The sequence below is a fragment of the Gossypium hirsutum genome, chromosome A05 (genome assembly GCF_007990345.1).
Source record: "Gossypium hirsutum isolate 1008001.06 chromosome A05, Gossypium_hirsutum_v2.1, whole genome shotgun sequence".
NCBI classification, from domain to species: Eukaryota; Viridiplantae; Streptophyta; class Magnoliopsida; order Malvales; family Malvaceae; genus Gossypium; species Gossypium hirsutum.
In genome coordinates this window covers 96,183,445-96,205,479 of record NC_053428.1, presented here as the reverse complement: position 1 = coordinate 96,205,479, position 22,035 = coordinate 96,183,445, and the positions used below count along the sequence as shown (strand labels likewise).

Here is a 22,035-nt window from a genome sequence, read left to right as displayed (position 1 = left end):
ATAATATGCATCCCAAGAAATTTGACAATTTGCCTATACACATATAATCTCAAGAAACTTGTTAATCATGTATTACATGTAAACATCAAGAATCAAAGATGAGCTCATCATGTAATAACTTTCATATACATATGCTTTTTCATATCATATTTCTATATAACATGTGTATTTCCATAACAAATCATCTAAAACTCAGTTTAACAATATTAAAACTTTACCCGTTGAATTTATTTGAAATATTGATGGATACATAAGTAGTACAGTCAAAGTGTACAAAACTGTAAATCTATCAATTTGTATTCAGGGGTACCCAGTTAGGGTACATAATTAGGAAGCACTCTCTCCAGCCATGTAACAGGATACCCATGTGAGCCATGTATCAGGAAACTTATCTGGGCTAAACAGGAAACTCATAGGAGTTTTAATCAGGAAGCTCATTGAGCTTAATAGGTAACTCTGAAGAGTTATTATCAGGGAGCTTCGAATAGCCATTTAACAGGTAGTTCAAGCGAGCTAAACAGGAAGCTCATAAAGAGTTTCGTTTGTGTCCGCAATATATGCAAGATCACAATTGATCATATAACAGGACGCTCACAAAGAGCTACGGTAGTTCGCAACACATGCAAGATCACTACCGACCAGGATGCTCGCAAGAACCATATAACAAAAATGCTCAAGAAGGCTTTTAACAGGATGCTCGTCTGAGCTATAATGTCCGCAACATATGCAGGACTATAATCAATACAGGAAAATACTATATCCATTGCATTTCATTATTCAAACGGGACTTATCATTTATCAAGCAATATCAAGCATGTGATTAATTTCATACACTAAACATTTATACAATTCATACAAATATAACATTCAATTCAAACATATTAATATACATAATTAAGATACATAAACTTACCCCGACACTTGTTCGTGTGTGAAAATCTACTAATCCAACACCTTTTCTTTTTCACAATCTAATTCTTTATTTGATCTTTTCAGATCTATATAAATGAATTTAGCCTCAATTTAATTCACTTTATACTCAATTGAATTCAATTTACATCTTAGGTAAAATTACTATTTTGCCCCTACACTTTTCATAAATGACAATTTTTCCCTAAGCTCTAAAATTAAAATTCATGCAATTTAATTATTATTTCAAGCCTAATCGAATTTTACATGTTACAATAACAGACCATGAATTTCAAAAAAATTAGAAATTTTCCATGGGTTTTACCCTTTTTTTCAATTTAGTCCCTAAATCACAAATTCATCAAAATTCTCTTTGTAAAAGTTGTTTATCTATCAACAACCTTTCATTTTCTACCATAAATTTCAAATTTTCAGCATTTACATCCATGTAAAAATTTCTATACTTTATTATCTTTACAAATTAATCCCCAAAATAGATAGATCAAGCTATTCTGATATCGAAAATATAAAAATTACTAAAAACGGGATAAGAATGCTTACCCTATTAAGCCAAGAAAGCTTGCTTGAATGTTTTTCTCTTTAAAGCTTGCTTGAATGTTTTTCTCTTTCCTAGGGTTTCCATGTATTTTGGGGAAGAAGATGATAATAATAATATGTTATTTCTATTTAATTTAATTATCATCCATTAAATTTTCAACACTCCAATTTAGTCCTTTTCTTTTTCTAATTTTTCATGGATGATTCACCAAAAATATCTGCTAACTTTTTCTTAATGGTCTAATTACCATATAAGGACCTCAAGTTTTGAATTCCATAGCTAATTAATCCTTATAGTTACTAGCATTCAACTTTTGCATTTTAAGAAATTTAGTCCTTTCCACAATTAAACATGAAATCAGTAAAATTTTCTTAATGAAATTTTCATACGTCATTTCTATCATAATGCAATTCATGCAATAATATTAAAATAAATTTTCTTTCTGACTCGAATTTGTGGTCCCGAAACCACTGTTCCTATTTCACAAAAAATGGGTTGTTACATCTAATGTGTGTGTCTCTCCCCTTTTGCAATTTTAGTCTATTTTGAAGTGTATCCTGATTAATTTTCATTGCAAAAAATTCCCTACATGGGCCTTGTGTGATTGGTGGACCAGGTAGACAAAGATTGCCCTTTTTGTCTAAGTTTGTCCCTTTCATGAAGGTGATGTTGCGATACCCAAAATAAGATATAGCGATATCTCGGGCAGCATTGAAACTTGGGGTCCTCCTTGGAGGGTGGATATCGCGATACCACTGAAGGGGATATTTGGTCTTCTATACTATCGGAGGTATCGCGATTCCAAGGGTTGGATATTGCGATACCTTGCCCTAGGTGCAGTTTCACTCGTTTTTGACCTCCGATACTTCCTTACATCACTCAAAAATACGTTAGGCCTCCCAATGGCATTATTGACCAATTGGGTCACAAAATAGATAAAAATGAGACATTTTCACTTATTAATCGAAAATATAAAAATAACGAAAAACTACACTAAAGACGCTATTTTGCTCGAGAAAAAGCTCCTTAAGTACGTTAGAAAAGCCAAATTTGCCATATCAATTTGTGGCAAATCAATCTTCCACCCAATCAGGGAGTCTCATGTTTAGTTACATCATGTCACCGGCAATCTCAAGACAAGGTTTCCTATCATGTACAACTCTAACATTCCCTTTGCTGAGGTGGCAAGAGGTTATTACACCTTGTGGTCCCTAGTTGGTTCCCTCTTGAAGAGGGTGCAACCACTAATAGCAGGTGGCGTAAGAGGGCTCCTCGCTATCAACGGACGGCTTAGGATGGATGATCTTCCCTTGAGTGATACGAAGCAAGCATGTGGTTGGTTCTTGAATAACAATTTGGACATGATAAGACCGGAGGCCATCGGTGGGAGCCTTTTTGGCTGCTTCTCATAGTGCAACATGTCCAAGACGGGGTAGGGACACAAAGTTAAAGGAAAAACTTCAAATTTATTCAAATCTTCCTAATTTAACTAGCCAAACTTTCATTATATAGGCACTTACATAATAAAGTTTAGCACTAACAATTTAATATATGGTCAAATTATATTAATAATTGAACAAGAAATTAAAATTTTCTAAAACTAATTACATATTTATTTTACAAATCTTATGTAACTAAAATTCTAATTAAATGGATAAATAAATATATGATCTCTTAAATAAACTTTGATGTAATATAAAACTCTACAATCTATAAAAAAAATAACTAAACCTAAAAATCTTTAGATCCTATAAAAAAAATTGGCAACAAATTGACCGATATTCCAAACCCTCCTAAATTTGTTGTTTCATTTAGGTTAAGAAGCACCACATTTTTAAATTCCACTAAATACATTTTTGCAAAAAAAAAAATTCCAGTTAATTGAAAGATATTTGATAGAAGGAACATGCCTTGAATTCATGTACTTTTAGATTGAAAGGAAGATGTTGTGAATTCATACACTTAACTCTTTATCAAAATGCCACTATATTCAAAAAACATCAAATGCCGCAATAAAATGACTATATGTTCAATTAGTTGTAGTATGTATTCGTTATGTGACACTAGCCAAAATTTCAAGACTGTCAGTATTATTAGGTTATCACATAGGATTTTTTTTTAATCATGGGTTTCAATTTTATAAAAAAATATTAAAAAATCTATTACAAGTGTATTTATGTAAAATTTATGTTTTTTATAATATAGAATAATAAATAATAAAATGTTTAATTTGAATCTAATAAAATGTGCATATTAAAACTAAAATATAAATATTATATAAAAATAAAATTTAGTGATAAAATTTATATTTTATTGATATGAATTCAAATCTAACTGTATAATATATATATTAAATTTTTGAATAATTAATTATATATTTTGTTTCTCATAATTAAAATATAAATCATATTCATAATATTACAAATTTATTATCTTTTAAAAGTTTAGGTACGTTTGTAAAGTTGTTTATATATTTTCAAAAATTATGATGCTAAAAATAAAAATTAGAAAAAAAATTGTAAAATTGTAAAGAGATTCTTTTAAAATTATATTTTTGAAGATAATTGCGTTAATTAATTGGGTAACTATAATGTTCACAAAACGAAGGTTAGTATACAACATGAATATAATTAACAACATTTATTTCAAGTTTAAAAAGAAATTTCAAGCATAAGCAAGGTTTTGCCTTTCTTTGCCTGAAAAAAAAAGGAAAAAAAAAACCCTCAAATAATTCCCTGTCAAAACCCTTTCTGGGTTCAAAACCATATCATATAAGACTGCTAACTTCCTAGTTCTATTCATCATAATCTGTGGTTCTTCTGAATCAAAAACCTGTTACCTGCATTGTCTTAAGATGGTTATATAACAAAGTGCTTTTCCTTGTCTGTCCCAAATGAAACAGAACGTTTCGGCTGCCAATACAACATTTGCATCACCTGTTGTGTCCCCTTAAAACCCACATTTTAGGTGGAACAACAAGCATTCTTGGTTCCATTATCTTGCAGATTGGAGACTTTAATGGTGGTTCCATGAGGAACACCAGTGGTGGAACCCGCTTCTTGTGCTGCCAACGCTTTTTTTCTTATTATCTGATAAATATCCAACAAGATTGTCTGAAATGCCTTCTCGACATTGAAAGCTTCTAGTGCGGATGTTTCGAGGAATGAAAGACCTTCTTTCTCGGCCAAGCCTTCAGCATCTTCCGTTGAGACCGCTCGAAGATGGTTGAGATCGGACTTATTTCCGGCCATCATAATGACGATGTTTGAATCAGCATGGTCTCTTAGTTCACGTAACCATCTTAGGACATTGTCGAAGGTTTGCCTTTTAGTTATATCGTAAACCAACAATGCCCCAACTGCACCTCTATAGTAAGCACTTGTAATGGCTCGATACCTCTCTTGACCAGCCGTATCCCATATTTGGGCCTTAATTGTCTTCCCTTCTACCTGAAATGCAACCAACATGTCTTAAGCTTAATCTTCATTTTATTTGAATTATTCATATCCAACATCAATATCCGAAGAAAGTAAAAAGGCTGAGAAGGCCTCGCTACCTCCAAATTCTTCAAAATTTGATTTTAACCCCTAAAATAATTATATAAAATACGACAAATTATGTTTGGACTCAAATTTTTCTAATTTGACTTTCTTTGTGATTTACCCACTAAAGTTTTTCTTTCATATACTTTTTTTTTGATTTTACTATTTATATTCTTAATTCATGATCAACCTTTTTAATAATGTCACTTTCAAAGTTTAAACCTTTTGTCCTTAAAAATGTAATATGCCTAACATCAAATATATTATTTTATAGAATTTACAATTTTATTGGATAAATTTCGTAACTTACTTTCTTTTTTTTTTGGTTTAAATCTCATTAATTTTAATATTTTAATATCTTTAACACCTTTCCAATCAATTAAATAAATATATTATTAATTTTGAAAACAAATATATTATTATTTTTCATTCTATATTCCTAACAGCAAAAGGTTAAAATCATTATAGTTTCTAATACAAATTGTACATTTTAATTTTCTAATGCGTCTAACTTTATATATGCACCATGATTTAATAATAAAAGTTTATTTCGTATAAAATTTTTATATAGACACCATTACTTACTAGAAATCTTATTATATACATATGTCGGTGGAAATAATGTATTTGAAACTCAGACATATATTTAATAATAAATATAATAAATAATAAAAAGTATAATTTGAAATTAATTTATAACAATATATAAAATATATACGATATTAAAATGAAAAAGAATAGATTAAATTGTGAGCAAAACGAAATTTAAATATAAAAATATATAAAATTAAGAATACTAAATTAATACAATTGTTTATCATTGTTCTATCATCAATTCTATGTTGGTGTCGAGTTAATTTGTGAGACTAATTCAATCAACATCATTAATAAAAAAACTCTATCACATGGGTATACATATCGAAACGACATATTTAGAACATGTATTTTTGTTTAAAAATAGTTACCATAAATTAAAATATACATTTGATGGAGGTAATAAAATGTACGTAATAAAATTAAAATGTATAAATTTCTCAAAATAAAACTTTGGTTGATTGGTAAATATAAAATTTTGCTAATCCAATAGACATGGGTTCAAATCATGGTATTCATATTTTTATTTATTTTTTTAGAGGAAAAAGACTAAAGTACCATTATATAATATAATTTATTTTTAATGCGAACTGTGAAGGAATATTAAAATATTTTCCTTAATTGAATTGGGACACGATTGATGGGTGACACTAGCTCAGTAAATAGATTTATAAATAGTATGTATAAATATACAATTGATGATGGTAATATATTGTACATATTAAAATAAAAACGTAAAAAATATATTAAAAGTTAAAGGATTAAATTTATTATTATGTTTTATATAAAAGAAACATCAAAATAAACATTTAATGGCACAATTGTGACAGAAAATTAGACTAATTTATTAGATGCAGAAGGATTAATTTGCCCATTGTTTGTCAATTTTTAAGCAAAAATGCAATCTATAATATAGAAATTGTTGTGATACTTTTACTCAGAAAAGATAGATTATGTATATATCATATGTATATAGTATACAGAAAGCTAACCTGAAGAGTCCTAGTTGCAAATTCGACACCAATGGTGGATTTCGATTCCAAAAAAAACTCATTTCTCGTAAATCTTGAAAGAATATTTGATTTTCCTACACTCGAATCTCCGATCAATACAATCTTAAATAAATAGTCATATTCATGATCCACTTTATATGCCATTAATAAGTGTGTTTTACCCTATCCAAAACCTGTTAATCAAATAATAAATTGGCTTAACAAATTGTTGCCCGGAATTTCTTCATATCCAAGAAATCAGAAAACCAAATTATAAGAACATATTTATTTCCAATGGAAATGTAGAGTAAACCAAATGCGTTACGGTTTTTTATTTTCTTGAGAAACAAACATGGTTGTGAAAGAAGAGAAGAAACTAACCATTAATTGATGATGGGTTAATATCTGATTACTGATAGAAAATGGAGATTACCGAAACTCAGAGATTTGGTGTTTGTTTTGAGAGAATTTCCTGAAGAGAAGGAGAGGAGAGAGGAAAGCATTCCATTTCTATAATCAAAGAGAGAAAACAGAAGTAACGTACAAAAAGGCACTTAAAACGGTGTTTAAGTAGGATCTATCCAATTAAATTCGGTCATTAATTAGTACTCCACTCATTAATTTTATAATTGAATTTTCTAAAATACAAGAGTAAGATGCTAGGGAGTAACTGTTTTCCTTATGTAGACTCTTTCTCGATAAGGTCTTTAATTGCCCAGGTTTCTACAATTAAAGATGATCGTGGATTTGGATTCGTGACATTTTGCGGTTAAAGATCATTATTGTCTTTATGCTGCAGCTGCCTATCTTAACCCTTTTTTTTTTTTACATAATTCTTTATTTCACCTAAATTATTTCAACATTTTCTTTAATTTTTTTTGTCTCTTTTAAGTGCTTCAATTTATATTGTTTATCAAATCATCCCAAAATAAATGAAAAAAATTAATATTAATTAACTTTGATGATGTGACATACATGCGAATTGTCATGTGTATTATATGTTAGCAATTAATTATTTTTTTAAATATAAAAATGTTTTTTTTTTATAATTTTTATAATTTTAAAGTATTTTTTATTTTTAAAATTTTTTAAAAAGTTAATAAATTGCTTGCGTGATATCCACGTGACAATCTAATGTACGTTACGTCAACAAAGGTAACAAACATTAACTTTTCCATTCATTTTGAGGTGAGTTGACAAACAACACAAGTTTAAGGGCTAATTTGATAGTGATTAATTTTTCATGAAGGAAGATATAATGACTACCATTAGATAAAATAGGATCATATGAGGGAACGAACATATCCCAAAAAAATTAAGGATATACTATGATGGTAACACACTTACAAAGTCATTGGGTGAGAAGTTGATTAGCAGTTTCGTGATAGTATATAATAATGGAGAGTTCAATCATGATATTTTAGTGGAATAACTTCGTGACTAAATAATATTGTAATGAATATCCTATTAGGGTAATACAATTACAAAGTCATTGGATGAGAAGTTGATAAGCAGTTTTGTGATAGGATATAATAATGGAGAGCTCAATCATGATACTTTAGTGAAATGACTTCACACTAAATAATGTTGTAATGAATAGGCAGAAAGTCAAAACTTAATTACAAATTATTTGAGCCTTAATATATATGTTCAACCAATCCTTCTATTAGCTCGAGATAACCAGAAACAAATTGCATGTAGAAGCAATAAAAAGAAATGAATGAAAACAATAAAGTAAGAAAACTAGATCTCATGTATCACTTTCCGCAGTGAATGCGTTTTCTCGCTAAGTATAGAAGATAACTTAGAAATTAATTTAAATTCTTTGAATTATTATTTAATTAACTGTAATTAGATAATTGAAGTTGGAAGAATGAATTAAATTAATCAATCATTATGGATTTATTGAATAAGACATTAAATATTTTTTTCTCGTAGATTCTATTACAATAAAGTTGTTATGACCTTAATAAAATTAGAAATCAATTGAGAAAATAATTTAATTTAATAGAGAAATTAATTTAGTTAATTTAATTAATTGATTAAATAGATAATATTTGGGAAATAGAAATTTAATATTGGATTAGATAAATTACAAGTTTTAGATAAAAGTCCAGGAAACACGCAAAATTGGTCCAATACATGAAAGGCCTGATAGGGCCAAATAATAGGCAAGAGGCAGCAACCCTAGTATATCTCTAAGGGTGCCACCACCTATCATTTCTACTTAGAGTAGAAGTTGTATTTTCTATTTAAATATTATTATTTAATCAAGCCTTGTTCGAACAAAACTCTGGTATTATTTCTTTATAAATAGGAACTATGTGTTAAGTCATTTACCACACTTCACATATGTCGTTATTTTTTCAAAAAATAGTGGTAATTTATTTTGAAGAATAAATTTCATTTTTTGAGAAAAACGCATAGTTTCTGGTTAGAGAGAGAATTGACTTTTCTATTGAAAGTAAAATAAAAGTTTTCAATCTATGATTTGGTTCATGTTGTTCGAACCCACACTCGAGGCAATTCATGGTTCAAGAATAGTGAAGAAGGTCATTCGGTAGAAAGTCGAGGCCGACTTTAAATTGCATTGTATAGAGCATATGTATATTTCAGTTAAGTTTATTCCTATAAATATCACAATGGCTCAATTTTAAATTTCAAAGAAAAAAATTTAACTTTCGTTATGCCTATTGACACTATTTTCTAAACTAGTTTTTTCAACAATTGGTATCAGAGTCATGTTGTGTTATGTTTATAATATAAGCGAATACTGAATTTTCTCTCTTTCTCTCATTGTTTGATTAAATTGAGATAAGATGTGTCATTCTTTAAGTTATATTCATGTTAGAAAAATGATGTATGTGTATGGATGTATGATTTATTTTATATGATATTTTATAAAGTAATTTTGTCAAAGGTTTTGATTATTTGGAATTAGACCGATTGTGTTTTAGGTTTTTCATAAATTTTAGGTTTGTAATTAGATTGTGTACTATCATCTCTACACAAGTTTTATTATAATTATTTATTTGTTGTAAAATTAGAAAATTCAGGTGAATAGGGATCGTACTAGGAACTTTTGTAACTTAAAAATTCGATGAACAAGAGAAACGAGGCGATTGGCAACGTGACTGAAACTGAATGAGACGATACGAACCCAACAATGTTGGATCTAGTGCCCTAAGTGTAGTATTTTTTTTATCTATATACATTTGTATTTTTTAAGAAAATTGGTTTAATAAAAATATTCATTAATTACATTAATGCAATTTGTATGTTGCCTTTAATGTTAAGCACACAAAGAAAAATGAAAGAAAATATTGGCTTACTGGTTATCTAATGTTTAACTAATACTAAGTGGTATTACGTGGTCTGATCGTAATACAGAAAGACAACTTGGATTAGTAGTTGAACCTAAACATATCCTTAGTCTAGTAAAAAATGAGCAAATAGATTGAAAGCCTAATGTGTCGTCTATCAAGTCCAATTGGGGAGATATTTTGTCTTGAACATCAAAGCTGATATGATCTCGCCTCGGTGACTTCATTCGAGTCGTTTATTTGCCCGATCGTAAAAATGGAGAAGTTTCATTCAATTCAGAGTTTAAGGGAATTTAGATAAATGTAGGCTTAAATGGAAGGTTTTCAAAGAGTTTTAAGATAGATTAAAGATAGGTTCGGCTAGATGTTGAAACAAAGTAAACCAAGGGTGATAATTGTAATGGTTAAGTGAAAAGATGATGAAGATTCGGCTAACAAGGAAATAAAGTAATTAAGTTGATAGTTGTGGATAGAATGGAAATAGGGTTTAAGGGTCAAGAATGAACCAAAACTATGAGTGAGTATTGACCCGAGACTTATAAGACACTTAACTTGGACTGATGATGTAGATAGGACCTTGACCCGCTATCTAGGAAGATAGGAACCAAAAGTATCAATGGGGTGAATGCCACACTCGGAATTGAGTGATAAGTTCAAAAAGAAACAAGGTAGACGCCACTAGCGATGCTAGATAAGTCAGCTTAAGTCTTAAATGAAATAGGAGAGTTGAATAACTCACAAATGTTATAAACATTCATCAAATGAGCAAAAAGTCTTCTAACCGAAATCATGTCTTCTTACAATCTATTTATAGGCACTATTATGACTATTCAAATGCCTATTTGTGACCTTTCACTTCCAGCAATTAACTAAGGTTTTTAACAAGCTTTAATTTCATTTTTAAGTCATGTAAAGAAGCCAATAGTCATGTCTCTTCACTTGATTCTGGTGTAGATGAAAATGCATGTCTCTTCAAATTTACTGTTGACTTAATGAACCCTTAATGTGCTGTTTGGTGTCCCTTCATCTCCCTTAAACTGAATGTCAAAAGACTTGTACATTCATCTCTTTAATTGGCACCATAACTAGCTTTGAGTGCATGAAACTGATCAGACTTGAAAAGTCACTCTTGGTCCATTTGAATAGCCACCATAATGAGCTTTGAGTGCTTCAATATCCACCAAAAACGTTCCCTTTAAGCACCAAAAATTTAAGTGACCAAATGCATACCCTTTTATGCCAAAACTGAACAGCCAATTGAATGTGACAGCATTTGATTCTTCTTGACAAACGAACAACCCTATTATAGCTTTAAAATATGTGTCCAGCCTTTTAAACTTTCCTACAACAAACTAATAAACACACAATTAATTTATTTAAGAAAAAATTAAACACACTATAACTTATGCATTAAAAAGTAACAGCCAAATTAAATAACACTCTAATTCAAACAACTAAGATGTTTAAATGCATAATTTAATTAAGATGTAAACTAAATGAAAAGATGAGTTACTTAATGCATGACTTAATTTAATGATGCAAACTTAACTAACATGAAAGTTACATAATGCATGACTTTATTAAATGCAGAACACATATTAATGATGTGCAAACTAGGACATAATTAAAGACTCGCATTAATGATGTTAAAACTATGACATAATTAAAGACACAAACTAAAATAACTAAAAATAAATGAATCAAAGTCCTTATTTTCCAGTAGCCAAATTAACAAATTGAAATTAAAAGCTTCATTTTGCACTTGGGCCCCTTGTGCTTGGGCCAATTCCGATGTCGTCGAATTGTATCTTGACATGATGCGGCCTGGGCCATATCAAAAGCGAATGACTCCCAGAAGCTTGACTGCCTGTGAACGTGCTAACATCTAGAGTGTAATTCCTGCAACCAAATATTAAAGTTAGGTGGTTCCGCAAGTATACGGGTTAGGTTGTAATATAGTTTTTACAACAAAGTCTGAAAGTACTCCGAGGATCGTACCCAAGAGAGACGAGTACTAATTAATAATACCTTCGATGTTAATAGATCTAATTAGTATTTTAATTAAATTATATTACGATAAGACATAAAGTGAAGAAAAACTATTTTGTAAGAAAATGAATAAATTGCATAAAAAGGAAAACGAAAAACTAATTTTTTGACTCAATCAATTCTAAGGATGGAAGACAAACTCGCTTCGATGGTCACAACTAATTCCTATTTTGGGTTCTAATCAATTAACTAGTCATTAACCTAACAAGATCTCTTGATCTTCCACTAAACTAACAAGTCAGCAAGAACTACTTATCTTTCAACCTCACAGTCCAGATCGGATTGGTAAGGGGTTCACGGATAAGCAATACCAATTTTGGGCTCATTCCCACCTAAATGACTTCTTAGGGTTGTTAGGCCTAGGGTTTAAGTTCTTCCTATCCCAAATAGTTGATCTGCTAAGAAATTCTACATAAAAATTAATTACTTCCACATCCACTCACTAATCCTCCATAATACATGGATCTCATAAACAACATAAACTTGATAAAAGAAATAAACATGAAAAATAAATAAAGAGTAAGAGTTTAAGAGAAATCTTAATTTGTATTGAATATTGAAAGTGCAGAAGTCTACAATAGTTTTACGAATCCACAAGTCAGATTCTCTAAAGAACAAAAATGAAAATAAAACTGAATTACAAATAGAAATCTTAAGTACAAAAGACTAAAAAGTGAAAACTAAATGAAAGTTGCAACCTAAACTAGAATAAAAGTTTAAAGCTACAGAAAAGATGTTTATGAAGTGTTTAATGAAGCCTATTTATAGAATTAGGGTTGGTCGTCGTCCATTGACCTAAATTAGATAAAGTTTCCTTGTTAAAGTTTTTTGGATGGACCAAAACACCTTCAGATAATTAATTCTCCACATCGATAGTAGTTTACAAGCTCAGGTTTGCCTTCAAGGCTATATCATGACACCCTCTTGCTATGTGGTGAAACTGAAGGCAGATTACTGATACGTGATATTCGTGATAGGTTTTAAAAATTTATAATTAAGCATTCTTGAAACTAACTATTATCACGATGAAGGCGAGTGTACCTATCGAACAGTAGTATAGCTTTAGCAAGATCGGATTGTCGAACCTAAAGGAACCAAGAGTACTAATAATTAATTTCCTTTTATTATCTAGCCTAAAATTTAAGGGATTTATTTATCTAAACTAATTAACTAAACTAAGAGTGCACAGAGATAAATTGGGGAAGAGCTTTTGGGAAAATTCGATTGATTAAGACAATACCCAAGAAAAAATCCACCTAGACTTCACTTGTTATTTGACTCTGAATCAAACGATTTATTCATTTGACTTGATCCGTAAAAATCCCTAAGTTATATTATTATCTCTCTCAAGACTAATAACGTCTAACCCTAGGTTAATTAATTGAAATCTCTTTCTAATTAACACCTAGTGTTGCATTAACTCGATCTATTGATTCCCTTATTAGGTTTCACCATAATCTGAAAAAATCTTATTACCCTATCTCTAGGCGTGTAATCAACTCCGCTTAATTATGACAAATTTACTCTTAGACAAGGTCTATTCCTCCTCTGAATAAGAGCATTAACTCGAATCAATATCTTGGAATATTAAAATGAGAATTAAGAACACATAATTAAGAACAAATCAAATATTTATCATATAATTCAGATAATAATAACAAGATCCATCTTAGGTTTCATTCCCCTTAGGTATTTAGAGGGTTTAGTTCATAATTATAGAAGAAAACATCTCAAAAGAATAATGAATACAAAACATAAAGAAAACCCAAAACCCCTGAATGGAAATTGAAGGGACATCTTCAGTTTTGATGACGAATCCAGCTTCTGAGATGGACCAATCGGCTTCCCTTGAGTAATTCCTTACCTCCTACTCTGCGTCCCCCTTCCTAAGTACCTCCACAGGTGTTTAAATAGGCTTTAGAATGCCTAAGAGCCGTCAAAATTGGCCTTTTCTGAAAAGCGTTATACTTGGGCTCAGCAGGGACACGCCCGTGTGCGATTACTCCAGCCTGTGGTCAAGGATGTTGAATAGGCACGGGCGTGCAGTCTACCCGTGTAAGTCATGCTTCAATCCTGCCAAAGGGACATGGCCGTGTGGCACGTCCGTGAGGAAGTCCAGGCCGTGTTGATTTTCCAAGTGGGTCCATTTTCTCCGTTTTCGGCCCTTTTCTCACTCTTTTTACTCTCCTATGCTCAGCTAAGTATAAAACGTGAAATTAAAGGATTAGGAGCATCGAATTCACCAAATCTAAGGAGAAACCATCCATAAATGTGCTAAGCATGGGATAAAAATATGTATAAATTACAGTTTATCAAATACCCTCACACTTAAGCGTTCGCTTGTCCTCAAGCAAAATCCTCAACTCAAAATAAAAATAAATTCTTCTCAATTTCTAATCCCTATCAATAATATCTCAAAATAATCCATAAGTATTTATACATTGAAAATTCAACTAAAAGTACATCAAAGTTTCAAACATTCCAAGTTGAGCATTTTATCACGAAAAATAGGTGTCTCCCATCATCTAAGTAATTACCTTTGATCAAAATATCATAGAGTTTAACATCCTCATTAAAGATTCACTCAAATCACTCAAGGTGTTTAAGGACATCAATTAAATCACTCATTAGTTAATATGAAAAGTTATTACCATAGGCTCGCTTGAAAATCAACTCTCCACCACTATATATTGAGATGATGCATCAATCAAAAAGGTTTTTAGAGGGTTGTAACGAGGCTTTGGTTAGGGGGTGTGGTCACAAGCTGAAAGAAAAGGTTAGAATCGAGATTGAATTGAAGAAATCACCTAACTAGAAAAATAACTAGTCATCAATTGAATACAATTGAGCTTCTTCTCAGAATATGAAATTAACACTCAAGCTCAAAAACGACGAATTACTACTAATATGTATTGAAATTTTTTTCTATTTTTTTTAAGAACAAGTTAAATACATAGAAGAGCAAAACATAGCTAAGAAATTAGTTAAAATCAAATTTTGACAAAAATAGGGATCAAATTAGGGGATTTCAACAATAATGGGTTATGAGTTAATATTGAGGGTGAATCAATTAATGGTTTGTTAGGCTCAAAGGGTTCACTAAGGGTTAATTATGAAGGTAGGCATTTGTGGAGTGAGCGGGTTAAACCTAAGTGCCTTTATCATCTTGACATATCAACTCAAATGGTGTGGTCTTGACATGCATAATCAAGCAAGTTCTAGAATAACAAATCAAAACTAATGCACTCATAATAAAGGTGAGCATGAAAGAAATAAAATATGCTCTAAAGGCTCAAGATCTCACAAAAATTATGGCTTTTTGATGTCCAAACTTGTGAATTTCAACTCAAGATAATACTTAAACTTAGGGAAACAACCTAAAAGTTTTTTAATTCTTCAAAAATCAACTTATCATGCTTGATTCCCTAATGTCTTAAAGTTTAAACAATTAATGCATAAATGCCTATGTTTTAGTTCAAGACATATCAATAAAAATTATAAATTAATTAAAATTCATTCTAATAGTGATATGAGTAATTCACGTGAGAATAAGACAAAATTTAGGGATTTCTAATGATGATATAAAAGACCCCCCACACTTAAGATGTACATTGCCCTCAATGTACAAAGATAAATATAGTGAAAAATAAAGATAAATAATCATAAGATAGGGAGAGGGGTGAAACTTCCTGAATGATGAATGAACTCCTTGAATTGGAGTTATGGAAAATAATCGACTAAGGCTGAGAGTGGAGGAGGATACTCTGGTGGTGGTAGAGGTTCATTAGTCCATAAGCCCTGCGCCAAAAGAATATTATATCTGGTGATAGCTATGGTCGTGGTCGAGCAGGACATGGCAGTCGTGGAGACCCTTTGCCAGTGGAGTTTTTAGTTTCTATGCGATGATGAGCTTTGGAGCTCTTTATAACTGTGATAGAATCAGGAACTTTTTAGGAAATATAAGGAAGCATAATTACTCATAATGAAATAGCCGAAACTATAAATTATTCAATAAAAATTATAAAAACTAAAATTAAAATAATAATAAAGGAAAATTAAATAAAAAGTACTTAAATAAGATAAATTAAGATAAAAGTGAAAACAAAAATAATAAATAAAAAGTTTTTAAACATCGTCATCGCCAGATGGTTCGCGAGGTGGTGGTGGCGATGAGATGTGAAGGTGTTGACAAATCTGATGAAGTGTAGCATCAATGTGATCAAAACGCGGAAAACACTATTCCTCAAATCGAGTAAGGCACTCAAAGATGTCAGAGTATGAAGCCGCCGCATGAACTGGACGATAGATGGGTGGTAGCTGAGATGGTGGGTCCTCATGACGTAGAGGGATATCATCAGTAATGTCCTCTGGGTCCTCCTCCTCAGTGGACTAGACGAGGCAGTATTGAAAAGGGTAGGTGCCACGTCTTTTCTTGATCATCCTCATGTTTACCATGCTCGAGATGCCCTGTGGAGGCATCTGGCCGATGAGAGTGAGGAAGGATGATTGTACCGCTGTATTAAGGAGCCCAAAGTGACATGCCAATCGAGTCACATAGGGCCTGATAGAGATGACTCCCCTTCGATGTCGTTCCGTCTGATGGCGGATGGCGAGGGCGATGAAGTAGGCGAGGTCGAAGACGTGCCCGTTCGCCATGCTCCATAAGAAATAAGCATCGTGGGTGGTGACGACGTCGGTGCTCTCTTGTCATCCCGTCAGAGTGTAAGCCAAGATGGCGTGTAGGTACCTTAAGGATGGAGGGAGAGCTGATGCCTTTGAGCCACTAGGATCATAGGTGGCCGAGGCAGGGACAAGGTCCTTCCAGCACTTTGAGGCAAAGTAGTGGATGTGGCGGTGGAGGGTGTCTAGTTCATTGTTGTCCATGAACTCCTCCGTGTACAGCCCTAGTGCAATCCCGAACTCGGGTACGCTCAATTGATGTACTAGACCACCAAGGAGGAACTGGACCGTTCTAGGATCGTCGAAGTTGGTCATGAAGGTCTGAAGATAGAACGTCGAGCAGAGTTCCAATGTGAACTCGAGATACGTCAGCTTGACGATCTCAAAGAAAAGCCCCTACGGGTCAGTTGTTAGGAGGGCTCGGGCTGCGTCAGCTAATTGAATCTGTTCAAGTGCGGCCCAGTCAATGTAGCAGCCCACACCTAGGGGTCGGGCCCGTAATGTCTGAAATAGCTCCTCTTGGGGTCCCATGGGGAACTCGAGGAAATGGTGACGGATCTCAGTGATAGGACCCGAGGATGACGCTGCTCCTTTCCTCTTCTTCGAGGTGGGGATAGCAGTCTTCTTACCACGTGAGGATGACATTGTATATCTGCATTAAAAAGTCGAAGTTCAACCAATATGTCCTAAGAATAGCATGGAAAAACAAAACTAAATAGGAATATTTCATGAGACTCACGTACTAGATGAAGTAAACAAAACTAAAACAACTAAAGCAAATATATTAAGTTATTAAAATATGACTATGAGAAAATTGCTACGGGAATATCTAATGCATGAGTGCATGTGCGTAAGCATAAAATCCATGGAAACAAGAAAAATGGATGAATGTAGTATGAAAAATGGCAATATTCTTTAATGACAAGCATGAGTATTATTATTATACTATGAATATTCATTTAAGATAGTCAAATGGATTAGAGAAATCATGAAATAGGCAAAATATTTAAAGAAAATAGAGAGAAAAGAGTAAACAAATGCAAAAGGGAAAAGCTTGGGTCGTTAGAAACAGTGTTGTAGGCGGCGCACGGGCGTGGCAGGTAGGGTGTGTGGATTGCAGTGGCTAGGGTTAGGGATTTTTGGGAGGGGGATGATAAATAGTGAGGGGTTTATATAGATTTTGGGGCACACGGCCGTAGGGCACGCCCGTATGCCCTAATTTTTTCCATGTGTTTCACGATTTTTAAATTTAGGCGCGTCTGACATTAACCCCACGCCCGTGTTCCTTGGACGTGTGGGTGCATACAGCTATGTCGCACGGTCGTGTCTTGCTTCGTTCGCTTCTCCCACTCCTGTGTATGATAGCCCACACCCTTGTTAGTTTAACAGTGTTGACCATGGGGGATGGGCACGGGCGTGCGAAATTGACAAGTTCGCCCACGGTTTCAAAACACGGGCTTGTCGCACGCCCGTGTTGGTTTGGCAGTTTTGTCCACGGCCTTATCACATGGCCGTGGCGACTTATCGCATCCTGTGTTGGGGAAAAATTTTGCCCTGTTTTCACACGGCCGTATCGCACGGCAGTGTCTCCTCCTGTGGTGTGTGCACGGCCTAAGGCACGCCTGTGTGCCTAGCCGTGTGGATGGCAAAACCCTATGTTTCAAGACTCAGTTAGTAGGTTAGATGTGAAAAACTAGAATTTAAATAAATCATTATTGTTAGTGCTCGGGTTACCTCCCGAGAAGCGCTTATTTATAGTCTAAGCTTGACTTACCTCTCTGGTGTGTGATCATGGTGGCTCGAGGAGTTTACACTCCTCATCCCTGCTATCAACTTTATCAATATAAGGTTTAAAATGAGTATTGTTTACCTTCAAAGTTTCAAATTTGGGGTAAATTACCTCGACTGTACCATATGGGAAAATACTAAGTACCGTGAGAGAAATTTCTTCATTAGGTTCAGAAGTGGTAATGCGAGGATCTATTGCATCTAGTAGTACTTTTTCTCCAACCTTAAGTTGATTTGGTGATGTATTGAGCTCGTCCTGGCTCGGTTTCAGTTTATCGGGTGTTCTCGATTTCTGTATCTGCCATTCATCTAGTTCCTCGATTTGTAGCCTTCGTTCTTCATAGATAGGTCATTTGTCGTTGCTTGAACATGGCTCATGTAGGTTCTTCAAACTTATTTCCTGCAAAGTAGGTTGCACCACATGGTCAGTTTTAGTAGAATGATTTATACAACCACCTTCAATTTTCGATGTGTTACTCGAATTATGAGCTTGAAGGGTGATTGTTTCATCTCCCACACGAAGTGTGAGTTCACCTGTACCAACATCAATTATTGTTCTAGCGGTTGCTAAAAAGGGCCTCCCTAAAATTAAAGGAACGTTACTATCCTCTTCTATGTCTAGAACAATGAAATCAACTGGGAATATAAATTTGTCAATTTTAATGAGTACATCTTCAATAATCCCCCTAGGAAATTTGATTATTTTATTGGCTAATTGAATACTCATCCTAGTTTGTTTGGGTTTCCCAAGACCTAGTTGCTTAAACATTTTGTAAGGCATAACATTAATACTAGCCCCTAAATCAGTCAAAGCATTATGAACATCTTAGCTACCAATTAAACAAGGAATCGTAAAACTCCATGGATCTTTTAATTTGTTGGCTAGCTTATTCTGTAGTATGGCTAAACAAACCACATTTAGCTCCACATGCGATGCCTCATCCATCTTCCGCTTATTTGTTAAAAGCTCTTTTAAGAATTTGACTGCGTTTCGCATTTGCGAAAGAGCTTCAATAAACAGTAAGTTAATATGTAACTTCTTTAATAATTTAAGGAATTTACCGAATTGTTCTTCTGTGAGGTCTTTCCTTGTCGTGTTTGGGTATGGCACACGAGGTTTGTATTCTTTACTTACCAATTTCTAGCCATTGTGGAACGTTTCACCCTTACTGGTACTTACCATAGTTTCTTGCCCTCGGTTCTGGTTCAGGTGCAACTAAACCTTCCTCATCTTGAATGGTAATTGCATTGATTTGCTCTCTTGGGTTAGATTCAGTGTTACTTAGTAGGCTAACTTGTGGTCGTTCAGATATCAATTTAGAGAGCTGACCTATCTGAGTTTCGAGCCCTTGGATCGATGCTTGTTGATTCTTAAGTGCTGTCTCAGTATTCTAAAAATGAGTTTCTGACACTGAGATGAATTTTGTTAGCATCTCCTTATGGTTTGGCTTTTTCTCTTGCTGGTAGGGTGCTTGTTGGAGGCCAGGAGGTGGTGGTCTCTGATTCCTTTGGCCCCCATTAGAAATTTGGGTGGTTCCTCCAACCTGCATTGTAAGTATTACTATAAGGATTATTTTGAGATTGAGGATTTTACCCATGTAATTTAACTGCTCGTTCTCCATGTTGTGGCCATAGGGTGGGTAATCTGAATTGCTTGATCCACATCCACTTGCTTCACTGCATTACTGGGTGAACCTGTGAAGAACCAAGAAAATCGTCAATTTTTTTGTACAAAAGTTCTACCTGATTAGAGAGCATGGTGACCGAATCGACGTTAAAAAGCTGGTTGTTTTCGTTGGTTTTGTCCTCATGACCTGCCACTGATAATTATTCAGTGACATCTCTTTTATAAATTCATAAGCATCCTCAGGTGTCTTATTATTGATAGTTCCACCAGCGGCTACATCAATCATCTGTCGAGTCGAAGGGTTCAGGCTATTGTGAAACGTTTGAACCTGTAGCTAAAGTGGTAACCCAAGGTGAGGGCACCTTCTCAACAGATCCTTGTGTCTCTCCCATGCATCGTAAAGTGTTTCTAAATCCATTTGTACAAAAGGGGAGATATCATTACGTAGTTTAGCTATTTTAGCCAGTGGAAAATATTTTAATAAAAACTTTTCGATCATTTGTTCCCAAGTAGTGATTGACCCTCGTGGTAACGAGTTCAACCATTGTTTAGCCTTATTCCTCAATGAAAAAGGGAATAACCGAAGGTGAATGGCCTCATCAAAAACACCATTAATTTTAAATGTATTGCAAAATTCTAAGAAAATTGCCAAGTGAGCATTGGGATCTTCATCCTGTAAACCATCAAATTGAACAAATTGCTGTATCATTTGAATTGTGTTAGGTTTTAGTTCAAAAGTATTTGCAGCAACAATAGGCCTAACTATGCTCGATTTAGTTCCTGTTAAAGAAGGTTTAGCATAATCACACATAGTACGTGGAGCAGGATTCTGATTAGCAGCAATTGCAAGAGGTAGCTGATTTTCTTGGTTTTCAGCCATCTCCTCAGTTGTGGTTGAAGTATCGTCCTCTTGCTCTTCCTCTGTGTATCTTAAGCTTCACCTTATTTCTCTTCGGTTTCTACGAACTGTGCAATTGATCTCACTATCAAACAGTAATGGTCCTGACGGGTTTCTTCTAGTCATAAACTAGAAAAACCTATCAGAAGAAAATAAATGAAGAATTAGAAAATAAAATAAAAATTTAAATTGCAATAAAAGTAAAATGGCTAAAGTAATAAAAATCGAGTGTTCCTAATATCCTAATTCCCCAGCAACGACGCTAAAAACTTGATACGTGATATTCGTGACAGATTTTAAAAATTTATAATTAAGCGTTCTTGAAACTAACTATTATCACGATGAAGGCAAGTGTACCTATCAAACAGTAGTATAGCTTTAGCAAGACCAGATTGTCGAACCCAAAGGAACCGAGAGTACTAATAATTACTTTCTTTTTATTACCTAGCCTAAAAATTAAGGGATTTGTTTATCTAAACTAATTAACTAAACTAAGAGTGCACAGAGAGAAATTGGGGAAGAGCTTTTGGGAAAATTCGATTGATTAAGACAATACCCAAGGAAAAATCCACCTAGACTTCACTTGTTATTTGACTCTAAATCAGACGATTTATTCATTTGACTTGATCTGTAGAAATCCCTAAGTTATATTATTATCTCTCTCGAGACTAATAACGTCTAACCCTAGGTTGATTAATTGAAATCTCTTTCTAATTAACACCTAGTGTTACATTAACTCGATCTATGGATCCCTTTATTAGGTTTCACCATAATTCGAAAAAATCTTACCACCCTTTCTCTAGGCGTTCAATCAACTCCGCTTAATTATGAAAAATTTACTCTTAGATAGGGTCTATTCCTCCTCTGAATAAGAGCATTAACTCGAATCAATATCCTGGAATATTAAAATGAGAATTAAGAACACATAATTAAGAACAAGTCAAATATTTATCATACAATTCAGATAATAATAACAAGATCCGTCTTAGGTGTCATTCCCCTTAGGTATTTAGGGGTTTAGTTTATAATTATAGAAGAAAACATCTTAGAAGAATAATGAATACAAAACATAAA

At 33.1% G+C, this 22,035-nt stretch overlaps 1 protein-coding gene and 1 non-coding gene across 3 annotated transcripts; one reads left to right on the top strand and one right to left on the bottom strand.

The window, feature by feature from the left end:
- Positions 1 to 4,067: 4,067 nt before the first annotated feature.
- LOC107961151 (ras-related protein Rab11C) lies at positions 4,068 to 7,095 on the bottom strand. Of its 2 annotated transcripts, XM_041114164.1 has the most exons (3): positions 6,978 to 7,095; positions 6,597 to 6,790; positions 4,068 to 4,917 (listed from the first exon to the last, which is right to left on the bottom strand). In XM_041114164.1, the coding sequence occupies exons 2-3, from the start codon at positions 6,759 to 6,761 to the stop codon at positions 4,432 to 4,434; spliced, it is 651 nt and encodes a 216-aa protein (XP_040970098.1). In that variant the 5' UTR covers positions 6,762 to 6,790; positions 6,978 to 7,095; the 3' UTR covers positions 4,068 to 4,431. The 2 variants fall into 2 exon arrangements, with proteins under 2 accessions (XP_040970098.1, XP_040970099.1); XM_041114165.1 differs by lacking the exon at positions 6,597 to 6,790.
- A 13,312-nt stretch (positions 7,096 to 20,407) lies between these two features.
- LOC121229938 (small nucleolar RNA R71) lies at positions 20,408 to 20,514 on the top strand. The gene has a single exon (XR_005927889.1). It is a non-coding gene; the product is annotated as a small nucleolar RNA R71 (small nucleolar RNA).
- Positions 20,515 to 22,035: the final 1,521 nt, after the last annotated feature.

Coding starts and splice junctions, on each gene's coding strand:
- LOC107961151 (XM_041114164.1), bottom strand. CDS start 6,761: ATGGCATATAAAGTGGATCATGAATATGACTATTTATTTAAGATTGTA. Junction 4,918..6,596: donor TTGCAACTAGGACTCTTCAG/GTTAGCTTTCTG, acceptor GTTGCATTTCAG/GTAGAAGGGAAGACAATTAA.